At 47.3% G+C, this 13,322-nt stretch overlaps 1 protein-coding gene across 1 annotated transcript in view; it reads left to right on the forward strand.

Moving 5' to 3' along the window:
* DENND2A (DENN domain containing 2A) overlaps window positions 1-13,322 on the forward strand; it is a 57,287-nt gene that overhangs the window by 43,173 nt on the left and 792 nt on the right. The window contains exons 14-19 of the mRNA XM_053943181.1: window positions 623-771; window positions 7,828-8,005; window positions 8,764-8,805; window positions 10,124-10,241; window positions 11,444-11,683; window positions 12,503-12,589. Coding sequence (XP_053799156.1) covers window positions 623-771; window positions 7,828-8,005; window positions 8,764-8,805; window positions 10,124-10,241; window positions 11,444-11,683; window positions 12,503-12,589 — 814 coding nt within the window. The remainder of the gene's footprint in view (window positions 1-622; window positions 772-7,827; window positions 8,006-8,763; window positions 8,806-10,123; window positions 10,242-11,443; window positions 11,684-12,502; window positions 12,590-13,322) is intronic.

Consider the following 13,322-nt stretch of genomic DNA (forward strand, 5'->3'; position numbering starts at 1 on the left):
AGAGTAATTTTCTTGTGGGATTTATGAAATGTGTGGTGTTGGAGTCTTTCAAAAACAATTTAGATAAGCATATGTCTAAGATAAAGAGTATGAAGTGCTAAGGTGCTGTGACAGGCATTATTTAAGCAGATATGAACAAAGAAAAATACCCACAGGCTGCTCTTGTCTGTAACTGATATAAAAAATTTATAGTCAGGAGGTTAGGCATCCAGATTCTTGCAGTAAAAAAGAAATAAATCGTAACTGTAGAAGTCAGAGTGTAGATTTGAAAGGCTCCATGACATTCTGCTGCTTGAATACCAGAAAGCCTGAAAACCACTCCTAGCTGGACACAAACTAGTTTTCCTCCTTATGAAGAGCTCCCTGTCCTCAGTCCAGTGGGACAGTCTTGTGGTTGATCTCATGCTGTGCCTATTGGAGTGGACTCTGGATCGTCTTCATCTGGAAGAAGGATTTATGGGAGGCCTTTGGAAGAACTGTGTTTGAGGACTTACTGCTGTGCGGTGGGTGCTCACCAGCAGTCAGCGAGGGCTGCTAGCTGTGAAAATACATGCTGGGTCCTTGCTTGGCACACTCTGGGTGGGCAGCAAGAGCTCAGCTGTGCTCTTTTTGTCCCCAACAGGTCATCGAGCTGCGGCGGCCCCTCGACTCCAGGCTGGAGCATGTTGATTTCGAGTCCTTGTTCACCTCCCTCAGCGTGCGGCACCTGAGCAGAGTCTTTGCCTCCTTGCTGCTGGAAAGGAGGGTGATCTTTATCGCAGACAAGCTCAGGTACCCTCTTGCAATTCCCTGAAGAAAATGCTGGCAAGGAAGGGAGGCTGGGAAGGCTGCAGTGACATATCTCTCTGCTTTGTTCTTTTCCTTCTTCTCTGCCCTTTTCAGCCTTGCAACAACGTGAATAGGGCTGTTCTTCCCAGGAATTGGGAACTTAGGCCATGAACCATAATTTCATTTTGCAGCTTGCAAAAAGTGCTGCTTCTCGTCCCCAAGGAGAACCAAATTCCACTTCCTCCAGATAATTTCAGAGCAGATCTCTGGTGCTAAGGAAGCAAACCCCCTCCTTTTGCTCCATCATGCTGCACTGTTCCCTGCTGAACTGTGCTTGGGTTTGCAGGGATCAAGCCTTGTGCAGAGATCACTGTCCCTTCTGAGTTTTTCCCTGATGTCACAAAATCTTCTTGATTCTTCTGCTTGTATTTTCATATTGGTTTCTAAAGACTTCTTTTTTTCTTATGGGGATGAAAGTAAAGGACGCGGCGAAATGGGGAAATGAGGAAGGGGAAATGAGGAGGGGAAATGAGACAGAGGACTTCCCCCTTCTATTTTGAATCTGCTCAATTTGCTCTTTTAAAAATGTATTTGTTTGCTCTCCTAAATTATGAAAATGGGTCTGCATTTCTTTAAGATCTTGTGCAGCTGGTGGCTGGCAGCTCTCCAGCCCTTGAAGCACTTGAGGATTCAGGGAGGAAAGTTCGCCAAGGCTGGGGAAAGAAAAGCTGCCTGGATGAGTAATGACGCTGAGGAGCACGCTCAGGTTTCAGGAGTGTACAATGCCCCTAAGCTGTCTGTTTTCACAACTTCCAGGCAGCAGCCTGCAGCTCTGGGACTGAGCACTGGGGCAGCGAATGGAGGCCCCTTCTAGAGGAAAATGAAGGGGGAAAATTCATTCTACATGGATCCTGGGCTCTCTGTGGGCAGAGCTCAGGCAGTCTCATCCCAGGAATAGAAAGGCTGGGGAGAGGAAAGCTGTAGCACTGTCTGCTTGCAGGTTTTGGCATCTGTCTTGGTTCAGAAAGGGAAAATTTGCCTCTTTATCATCACTGATACATTACATGTGTAGAGACTTGGTATTCTGGATACTTAAACCACACATTTCATGCAGAGCATTTAGATTTGTATTGAAAGTGAGAGAATTCATCCAAACACTAGATCTCTATGTAACATGTATTATTTATGACATAATCTATGATCACAGGCTCTCAAATATTTGGCTCTTCTTTTGTAGGATAAATTTTACATTCTGAGAAAATTTTTTAAGGACAGAGTTTGACATTGTAATCTCTACATGAGAGCTGGGTGGTATCAGGAAATGGCAGGGAACTTTTTGGTGGGGCGTTGAGAAATCACTTTAGAATGAACATTTGTTTAACAAATCTTTTCCTATCACATCTTTACATGACAGCACAACACTGTGTATTCTGAGCATGGGGTGTGATATCTCTAATTTGAAAGCACCTTGATGGGTTTTGGTGTTCTTTTCCCACCCCTGCATCTTTTGTCAGGATATCTAGGGTCCTTAGGAATGAATCCAGCTGTACAGGCCTGTAAAGAGAGTGGGAGAGAGCTATAGAATCATAGTTTCTAGAATCTCTAAATATCTCAAACAGCTTTTTTTTTTTTCTGTGAAAAAAGAATTGTCATGTTTAAAAGATCCAGAGTCTGTTAGACCACAGCTCTCAGATTCAAATATTTACCATAGATTTGCCAGCTCTCTATGAGACTTTTAATATTTGATATTTCTGAGAAGACCTTGCTCTTAGCAATTTCAGGAGAGTCTTTTTCTTTTCCTCTTAAAAAATATGAAGTTTCTCTGGCTTATTTTTGTGGAGCAAAAGCTTGGAAATTATCCCAAAGGACTGTAAAGATGTGAAATGCAGAAAACAAAGAAAATGTCCCTCAAAATTAAGTAACTGCTATATTTTAATCCAGTTCAGTGACTTGAACGGACTGGCTTAGTGAGCCTTTCCTAAGGTGAACAGTCTCTTCTACTCATAGGTGTACCTTCCATGTTTTGAAAGGTGATGTTTGTCAATACAGGATCTTCTGTCCAAATTATATTTTTCCTGGGACAGGAACACATTGAATGAGCATAAAGTAGTATTCACTCTAGGAGTGAAAATGCCAATTTGAGAGGAAAGATAAGAAACACTTTTTGGAAATAGCTGAAGAGAAGGAAAAAAAACTATAAAAGCAGCTGTTGGAAACTGCTCAGAGGTTAGGAATGCTAGAAATAATCCAGCTGAGATGGATTAATGGGAAGAGTGCAGGTGACACAGTGAAAGTTGCACAATAAATTACATTTATCATTAATCTTTGCAGTTCTTCATGTGGGTATTATTAATGACTATCTGTCCATGTTTGAAAAGGTGTGTCTGGGAGTGAGTGGCAGAGAAATGGTGTGTACAATTTATTTACATCCTTTAATTGCTATAAAATCAGTCTGTGGGAAAAGAAAGCTGAAAGGTCTCCAGCCAAATACTGCATGAACTGTGAAATGTTTTCAAGCTGAGCCAAAAAAATGCATCTAACAAGTGTACAGCAAGTGAAATACTTTGTCTTTTCCATCTTTGGAATGAGCATTGAGTGTTTAAATACCTGTCAATCCACAACTTGGCAGCGGAAAAGGAAAGAATTTGGTTTATTAGTTTTTGGGTGGGTTTTTTTCTCTCTCACTATGGATACTGGAGTATACATTGCCTTGCAACCCAGGAAAATTACTGTTAAAACTATGTTGGTCTGTGTAGTCTTCCCCCAGCTTTTGTTCATTCCTGCAATGTTAACTTTAGTCCTGGGGCAGTGGAGACAGTGACTGCGACATGAGAGCTGCTTTTGTTTCAAAGGGATGTTGCCTGGCATGCAGCTCCAGGCACTGCCAAACAACCTTTTAGAAGGCATCTTTCAGCTAAAATCACCTGATGTCACAAGGTACCTCAAGCTGGGCAGTTTTTAATGGCCTGAGCAGGAGATCTTGTGATTCAGAAGGCTTTTTAAAAAGAAAAGCTTGCACGGGCTTAAAATCAAAGCGTCCTTTTTCCAGATCTCAAAAGCTTATTGTGGATCTGACCAACTCAAGCAATTGCCTCTGTCTCTGCCAGAAACCACAGCTGTATCAACATCACAAAGTGGTCATTGTTATCAAAGACAGATCTGAAAGAGTTAGAGTAGACACTTTAAATGTGGTCATCCCCAGCAAAAGGTAATTAATCATCAGGAAGAAGCCTTTACCATGTGCTACAAAAACAAATCTGGGGCTGCGAATATCAGCCTCACAGGTTTCTCCCTTTTTGCCCTGTGATTAGGGAGAAGAAGATAACCAAGGATGAAGTTTGGATGTCAGATACTAGTGTTGACTCTTCAGATCATCTTAATAGTCATTTCTTCACCTGCACGAACCTGCCAGGTTGGTGGGAGTCAGTGAGGGTCCCCAGAAAGCTGGTGGAACTTGGCATCCTCCTGGTAGAATTTCCAGCAATGCTGTGTGAAGTCATGGGACAATGCTTGGAAGCTCCTGTGCCTGCTAAATGTTGTAAACCAGACTTGTAATCCATCATAAGTAACTCCAGATATGACACAGTGTCAGAAATCTGAAGGTGTTTGTAAAACAAATCCTACTGTGGCAGAGCTTATAAATAAAACCTAAAATATACATGTTCAAACAGTCTTAAATTGCCAAATGCCAGCATATTTTGAGCAGTTTGGTTAGTGCAGGGACCACAGGACTTCCTGGCATTAAACTACAGCAGGATGTTTGATTCAATGGTGTTTTTCAGAAATCATGCAGTATCCTAAACCCAAAGAGGGAGTCAGCTTTAGAGGCTTTTTATCACATATCACATTGCCTTTGGAGTGGAAAGCAACCAGGCTGAACAGCCAGTGTCCCTCTGTAGAGGCGGTTGCAACTTGTCAAGGTGTCTTTTAGAGCAAGTCAAGCTCATCTTGGGGTAAGTTTTCCCAGGAGAGGAAGAAGGGTTTCTATGTAGTTGCAGCTGTTGTTTTCAGTGTCTGTACTGGCCACCTGTGTTCAAGGTGTTCACCAAGAAGCAGCAGCTTCACAGGGCGCTGTGTGGTGGGTTTGTGCTGTGTGGTGGGAAGGCCTGTTGTTCAAGCAAGTGTCACAGGCTGTTGCAGTATCATTGTTCTGACCAAGGGAATGCTTACCCAGAGAGATCTGTGTGTCAGTCCCTATCCAAATCAGTCCTTTAGGGAGGGGTCTGAGGGTTCTTGTGTACTCAGTACTTTTTAGCCTCTGTACTATTGATATCTCAGCCTCAACTGTGAGCAACACACAGTTCAACTGTGTTCCCTGCAGAAGGCTGAATTAACCCATGAAAATGTGCTCAGCATCTTGAAAGTGTTCTTCAACGACCTGCAGCATTTTAAAGGTTAGTCATGAAACCAAAAGCCTTAGAAGGTGGTGTCTGTGTCCTGTTTGAATGGCTGGACTGAACCTGTGTGGCCTGAGGGTGGCTCCTGACACTTCCCAGAGCACACTGCAGTCACGTGGCTGCTGGCTGAAGAGTCACACAGATGGCATAAAAGAGATTTATCAAGCTGGATTCTTTTGCAAGGCTCACCATCCTGGTGTGAATCAGCAGTCCCTTAGTGCTTGTTGCAGTGCCAAATGCAAGAGAAAGAGAGATCTTAGGCTTGAGTCACTCCAGATGGCCACAGTTCTCCTGGGCTCCTGGCAACCTGCAGCTCCCTGAGCCTACCTGCAGAGCAAGTCTGACATGTGAAAAAGGTACCTCCTCTGTGTCCATCCCTGAACTGCTCTGCCTACAAAGCAGGCTCACAGACTCAACCCTACCAGTAGTGTTCCCTGGAAAAGTCTTCCACAGTGAGAAATGTTTGGGAGCAGAGATCACTGGGTTTCACCCTGGAGGCATTGAGTCATGCACAGATGGAAGGGTGGAAGGGGAAGTTATCTTTACTTCCCACTGCCTGGTGTGTACAATTTCAGACTTAACACAGCTCTGTCTTTGACTTCCACTCGCTGGAGCTCGGCCATCTCTCCTCCCACTCGATCTCTCACGTACCATGTGTACTCTCTGGGACTCAAGAGCTGGGCTGAGGGAAGAACAAGCCACCATAAATATAGTAGGAGACAGCTTGCCATAATATCTCACCATGCCATAAATAACCACGGACTTCAGCTGCTCACTGTTCCTCTGTGGAGCTACCTGGACTCAGAGATGTTTTCCATAGGTTTTCACATGCTGTCTATAAATTCAGGTCCCATGTTTAGATAGAAAATTTTGATACACCTTCAAAATAGAAGATTGGTGACAAATGTAAAGCTTCTAATACTTCCACATTCACCCTCTGCTCAAAGAAGAGGAACAGTGGGTGGTGATAATGCCCCACTGCTGTGCACAAGTGATGAAAGGTGCAGTTCTTTCAGCTTTCACTATGCTGCTGCTGCTATTGCCAGGTCTATCATCAGTCAGAAATTGAGGAGTGGAAAATATGCTCTTCAGTAATGGAGAGGAAGAGAATCCCCTGCTTTTGTATCTGCTAACATGACCTCGAATGTATGAGTAGCACAGCTTTGAAGGAGATGGCTTTTAAAGGATTTCATTAGTTTGGAGTGCACTTCTAAGATTACACATTCACTTTTGTTGCAGTTCCTTTCAAGATTAGCTTGTAAGAAAGATACAACAAAAATCATCTACTTTGATATCATTCACACATTTTTTTGGGTGGGTTTTTTTTTAATGTTTCTGTTTCTTGCTAGCTCCGTGTTTCTCATTATTTTAATTTTGCTTCTCTCAGATTCATTATCTACCTTGCATTTGTGATAGACATGGCAAGGTGTGGGCTAGCCGATGATGGCAGGCACAGCTGGAGAGCAGCACAGAGAGGCAGCCTGGAGGAGTCAATGCAGGGAGGGGGATACACTCACACCTTCCCAAACAATGTGGAACTGAAGGTGTTTTCCTATTTAAAGCTACCAGTCTGTAACAGAGCCTTTGAAGGGTCTTCCCCTGTTTTTACAGAGTATCCCTCTTAAAAAAGACAGTCTTCTGGGAGTGAAGGGAAAGGAAACTGTCCCCATTTTGTGAAGAGACTTTCTCAGAACACACATCTTTCCCAAGTGCCAGTTTCCTACCTGTTGCAGTCTCAAATAACATTTTCAGGTTAAGCAGATTCCACCCTCTCCCCTGGGATCTCCTCGTCTCCAAAAAGTGTGCCTGATTATTTGGTACTGTCACACTGATGTCCCAGCAACTACAATTTTGTTCTGCTAACCTGAGCTTACGTGATGGAAGCCAGCCAGCTGTCCCCCAGCCACACTGCTCTGCTCAGCGTGCCCTAGTGGCACAGCACAGGGATGCACATCCACCAAACTTAACTGGAGTGGGGAGGGGAGGAAAAGCAGGTTTCACTTTTCAGAGCAAGCTCAAGTCCACACCCATCAAACCCTTCCCTCTCAAGTCAGTAATAAACCCAGCTTGCCGAATGTAAATTTTCCCTTGGAGTCTAATGGGAGCCAGCTGGGCATCCTTCTTTATCCATGTGACTCCTCCATGCTGCACCAGCCTCCTTTCTCTCCGTCCTCTCCTTTCCTGGATGCTGGTAAAACCAAATGATGTTATATATACAGGATTTATAGCAGCTAGCCTTCCCCCTCTCTTGACATGTAAAAATGCTTCCAGACCCAGAAGAGATGAATAACTGGTGCCCTGTGGCAAGCTCTGCCGTGGCTAACTGGCTATCCTGCCTGACTCCTGCCAGAGAGTTGTGGGAGAATGAACTCATTTCTCTAAGGAGAGGTAGTGGCATAGAAGATGCAGTGTTTGTCTGATATTTTCATTCAGGACACTGGAGCAGCAGATCTCTGATTCATTGCAACTCATTTCTCATCATAGGAGTGTGGGCTGGGATCATCTTTCAGAAGTCATTGCTTCTGAAGCTGAAAAATGGGGTCAGAAATATGGGAAAGCCCCCAGTAATTAGCGAGATCAATTGGGAACAGTTGATTTCTAGGAAGCACCCCTCATTCCCTGACTGACCAGCCATTGCCCTTGGTTGTGTTTTGTCTTCCAGCACTCTCTCCAAGTGTTGCCACGCCACGGTGGCCCTCCTGTACCCCTTCACCTGGCAGCACACCTACATCCCCGTGCTGCCACCATCCATGATCGACATTGTGTGCTCGCCCACCCCCTTCCTCATCGGCCTGCTCTCTAGCTCCCTGCCCCGCCTGAAGGAGCTGCCTGTGGAGGAGGTGAGTCCTGCACCCACACCGTGCTGTACTCGAGGTTGTTCCCTGTGGGCTGAGCTGTTTTCTGGCAGCTGGCAGCGCCAGCGAGCAGAGCTCTCATCCTCTGGCTACCGTGAGTGTGGGGTAAGGGCAGAGGTGGAAGTTCCCCCAGGCAGACAAAGGTCTGTGCTCTGCCTTGGCCACAGCTTGGGAAGGCAGGGGGCTGGAATCTCCCACTGTGGTGCTGCTGCGGGCAGGAGATGATTTTATTACAGTTTGTACTGGTTTCTGCACGGTGCTGTCTAGGGGCTGCATGCAAATCCTGTCAGTCCTAAGTGTGATTGCTACAGCCTGGCCAGAACAGCTGCCCCTTGGGTTAACACAGGTGCCTCATGATAGCAATAAATAATTAAGAATTGGATTCCTGAGGCACAGGGGTGAGCACAGCAAGGCTGAACGGGATGAGGGAGGGATTTCCCTCCCTGCCTCCCAGGAGAGAGCAGTGCAGCACACAGGGAGAAAGAATGAAGCTCTGACCCTGCTGGGTGATAAGGAGCAATGGGCCAGGCCTGGAGCACAGCCTCCTGCTGTCCAAGCTGAGCTGTGGTTTGCAGTGGCATCCCCTGGGTTGTGCTCTTGGGTCATGCTAGGTGCCTCCTCCAGCTGCAGTGGAGGGTAGGAGGAGCAGAGAAGTGTTTTCTCCAGAGCAGTTACAGATTGAGATAAACTCTGGTGATGGAAATAATTACTTTCCCTTTTGATTCTTGCTCTTTCATTCTTAGGTCCTTGTCGTTGACCTTGTAAATAATCGGTTTCTGAGACAGGTGAGCAGAGCTAATTCACGTCCTTTTCTCCCCTTTCTCCTCCATAACTTAGCTCTATCTGTGTTTGCTGACCTGCCTGGCTGGATGGATCACTTTATCCCCACTCAAAAACCAAGGCAGGGCTTGCAGTCAGCAATGTTACAGGGATTGCTGTGTATATATGTAACATCAGCATCCCAAACCACAGCTGTTGAGGACTGAATCATTGGGAATTACCTATTTCTCTTTTTTTTTAGAGGGAAAAATGGTGGCACTTGGACACTATGGGTCCTTAAATGTCATCCTATAAGGCAGAGGGCAGAGCTGGAAAGCTTTGACTCAGCACTGTCTGCTGGGGAGCAGTGTGGGGTCTTCCAGCCTGTGTCTGTCAGTCCATCTCCCATCACATACTCTGCCCTGAGTGGGAAGGGAGGCTTGATGGTTTTTTTAAATCCTTACTGCCTCAGGAGCTTGTGGTTCCTCACTCCAGTCCTTGCACTGGATGAGTCAGAGGCAGGAAGGTGGTACATGGGAGCCTGTGTGTCACTCTGCAGGCAAGATTGCCTGCTGATTTTCACTTCCCTTTGTTGTGGGAAGGGGAGAAGGAAGGGAAAAGGATAAATGAGCAAGCATACTCCTGGCCCAGGAGGCTCTTTTTTCCTAGAGCTCTTTGGCAGACGCTGAGCAGCGCTGGCAGCATGGGTCTCTGCTGGGGCTCAGCCCCGTGACTAAGATGGGATGAGTGCTCCTCCTGCTGCAGGGAGCAGCTGTGGGCGAAGGCCCAGCCCTCCCACAGTCCTTGCTTGCCAGCTGCCTTAGCTCTGGGGTAATGCTTTACCTTGCACCTCTCTTCTGAAGACTTCAGCTGAATCAGCCAGGGCTGGTAGCAGCTCTGCACAGTCACTAGCAGTTCCTTGGCTCCAATGCTCCCTGGGAATTCCTTATGCCTGTGTAAGAGGTTTGGTGCCTGAGCAGAGGCTCTGCTCACCTGGCCACATGCCAGCATTGTTCACACACCTCCTCTTTGTGGCAGGGCCAGTGCTCGTGGGCAGATGCTGAGGCCACGGGTGAGCCCTGCCCAGTAGCCTCTTGGGTCAGACATGTAAAATTCTTCCGGGATAGGGGAATATTTAGGAAAAGACACGCCCTTTCTCCTTCCTCTTGTGCTTCTTGATAGTACTGCACTGGGTGGTGCTGGGAATGTGCCAAACATATTACAATTACGCCTTCTCCCTCTTCTCACGGTTCATTTCTAGTGCTCCCTCTGCTGTGCTGGGGACAGGGTAGGAGAGGTTTTTGTCACAGCCCCAGTCCCTGAGGAGGTGGCTCTTTCTTACAGATGGAAGATGAGGACTCCATCCTGCCCCGCAAGCTGCAGGCTGCCCTAGAGCACATTTTGGAGCAGAGGAATGAGCTGGCAAGCGACAAGGAGGAGGGCCCTGTCAATGGCAAGCAGGGTAAAGCACAGTGCCTTTCAGCTTAAAACCATGTCCTTTCCTGCCCCTTTCTTGTCTGTCACTTCTTAGAGGAGAACTAGGCTTGTACTGAATTTAACACCACAGGTATTGGAGGTAGATCAGGATTTTGGTTAAGCTACATGAAGTATTCCAGAGCACAGGGGACAGTTCTCTGTGTGAAGAGCAACAGTACTTATCTCTCCCAGCTCTGGCCATGCTTCCCTTGCAATTGCAGCGAGCCCCTGTACTCCTTTTCAGAGGGGTTTCATTCATTCCACTCTGTTGTTGGCCATGAGTGATGCAGGCTCCTCCAGGGGACAGGCACCTGCAGAGCTGCAGACTTGGTGATTGCCACGTGGCTTATGGTGACTGGGCTGGGACAGCTGTCACAGCTTATGGTGACTCTTGGGGGACAGTATGGGCATCTCCTTGGTGCAGAGGAGCCTGGAAAATGTGCTGGTTTTGGCTGGGACAGAGTTAACTCTGGCTGGGACAGAGTTAATTTTCTCCATAGCTGGTATGGGGCTGTGTTTTGGACTTGTGCTGGAAGTGGTGTTGATAATACAGGGATGTTTTAGCTGTTGCTGAGCAGAGCTCATACTAAGCCAACACCTTTCTGCCTCTCATCCCACCCCACCAGTGAGTGGGCTGAGGGTGCACAAGGAGTGGGGAGGGGACAGAGCCAGCTGACCCCAAATAACTAAAGGGATGTTCCTCATGGACTCATGCTCAGCATATAAAGCTGCAGGAAGGAGGAAGAAGTGGGGAGACATTTGGAAATAGGGCATTTTGTCTTCCCAAGGCATGCATGCTGGAGCCCTGCTTTCCTGGGAAGGGCTGAACACCTGCCTGCCCATGGGAGCTGCTGAATAAATAAATTATTTTGCTTTGCTTGCATGCACAGTTTTAGATTAATCCATTAAACTCTCTTTATCTTAGCCCATAAGTTTTCTCACTTTTACTCTTCTGATTCTCTTCCCCAAAAAGTGAGCACCAAAATAAAGCTTGGTGTCTTTCAAAGTAGTAGCAATTTGGTCTACTTCCATGACAAGCACTTCCTAGGATGCTCTCTCTCTTGAACAGCTTTTTCTTCTCAGGCTGGATCTGAAAAAAGCCAGGGACTTTTTACCCAGAGATTTTCCTAGCACATTCTTACAGCAGTCCTGTAAGTCCTGAGCACTGCCTCTTTATTTTTTCCTTAGAAACCAGCCCTTTGAACGAGGTGGTGTCCGAGGCCTTTGTCCGTTTCTTTGTGGAGATTGTGGGCCACTATTCCCTCTTCCTGACCCCCACGGAGCGAGAGGAGCGGACCCTGCAGCGTGAGGCTTTCCGCAAATCCGTCTCTTCCAAGAGCCTCCGCCGCTTCCTGGAGGTCTTCATGGAGACACAAATGTTTGGGGGCTTCATTCAGGAGCGTGAGCTGCGGAAGCAGGGGGTCAGAGGTGAGGGGCTCCAGCTGGGCTCTGCTGTGCTGGAAGCTGCTGTTGCTCCTACGAGAGCAGGGAGATGCTCTCCAGCCACCACCTCCATCCCCAGTTCTGTGGCTGGAGGCTGCAGTGTCTGCACAGGAACACCAGAAGGGAATCTGCTGGTTTCTTGATGGGGTTGGGATTGCAGGCATCTTTCACCCTTGCAGTATCCTCCATGTGTGCCTCTTGAATTCCACTGCTGGAATGATGTTTATTCTCACAGTCCCTCATGTCCTCTTCTTGTGTCTAGAGGAAAAATGGGCTGGATTGGTCATGGTTCTTCTGTCTAGTAGAAAGCTTGGATGCTCATCTCCTTCCCAGAGCTGCTACTGCAGTTTCACTCCTATTATCCTGCAGTCCCAAAGGCTCTACTGGCAGCTGAAATTTTTTATCCCTGCTGCTACTGGTGCTGGCTTAGCAGCTTCCTGATGAGCATTAATAAGCAGGGGATGCTTGAATAGGTGGCTGAGTAAAAGAAGTAAATTCTGCATGATGATTCCTCAGATGATGTCACTCCCTGGGCTTAGCTGCCTTCGTAGCAGAATGAAGGGAGGTACATTCTGTACCCTGAGTGAGGTACAGCAGCTCAGTCACCCTTGCAGGAGGGAGGGAGGGGGCAGAACAAAGCTTCTGTGCCAAATCTGGCCTCAGCTGATGGAGGAGATGGGGTGAGTTGTTCTCTCTCCTGTGCAATAATATGTGGGTAAGCTGAGACAGTACACTTTCAGATGGGCATTCTTACTTGGATTTATAGAGACACAACATAAAAGCTGTTGATTTGTCTTTCTGCAGGTCTGTTTGAGGTACGGGCTCAGGAGTACCTAGAAACACTTCCCAGTGGGGAGCAGAGTGGAGTCAATAGGTTCCTGAAAGGCCTAGGTAAGGAACCAGCAAAACCCTTGGCTTCCCGAGGGCTGGGATTCTTGTTGCCTTCAGGTTGGGTAGCACAGAAGCTGCCCAAGGGTGACAGGGCCAGTGACTATGTGTGGCATCCAGTGCCTGGCCATGTATCCCTGTGCTGGCACGCTGTTGGCTCTGGCTCTGGTCCGTCACTGTCTGGAGGCTGGTGAAGAACCAAAGATTGGGCCATGAGCTGTATCTGTGTCTTCTAAAGGAGACAGGTGGGTCTGAGGAGGCAGTGGAGCAGCCAGTGACTTGGGGATGGTGGATGCCGGTCTGATGGGACGCTTGACGGAGTTATCATTGCCTTCAGGTTTGCCCTTAGGGATCAGCAGTGGGAACTGCCATGGGGTATTCTAAGATTGAATCTATTTTCCACTGTAAGGGGAACTAGCCAAGAGCTCCAGACTGAGATTAGAAGTCCTTGATAAGTCATTGGACACTGTGGCTGAGTTTGATTAGATGTTAAGATCATATCCCTGGTCCTCTTGTGTGTTCTTGGCCATTTAAGAGCAGTAGTGCCTGAGGGGCTGGTGTGCCCTGGACAAATGGGCTCTGGAGGATTTGCCTGGGAGCTTTCGAGGTCCCAGCCTGCAGCACTGCTCCCAGAGAAAGGGCAGAGTTCTGCAGGCCCCTGCTTCCAGCTTTGCAGAGCAGCTGGCTGTGGACAAGGAGCCAGGGGTGACAGCAGGGCCAGTACACTGCACAGGAC

This window comes from Vidua chalybeata, chromosome 5 (genome assembly GCF_026979565.1).
Source record: "Vidua chalybeata isolate OUT-0048 chromosome 5, bVidCha1 merged haplotype, whole genome shotgun sequence".
Taxonomy (NCBI): Eukaryota; Metazoa; Chordata; class Aves; order Passeriformes; family Viduidae; genus Vidua; species Vidua chalybeata.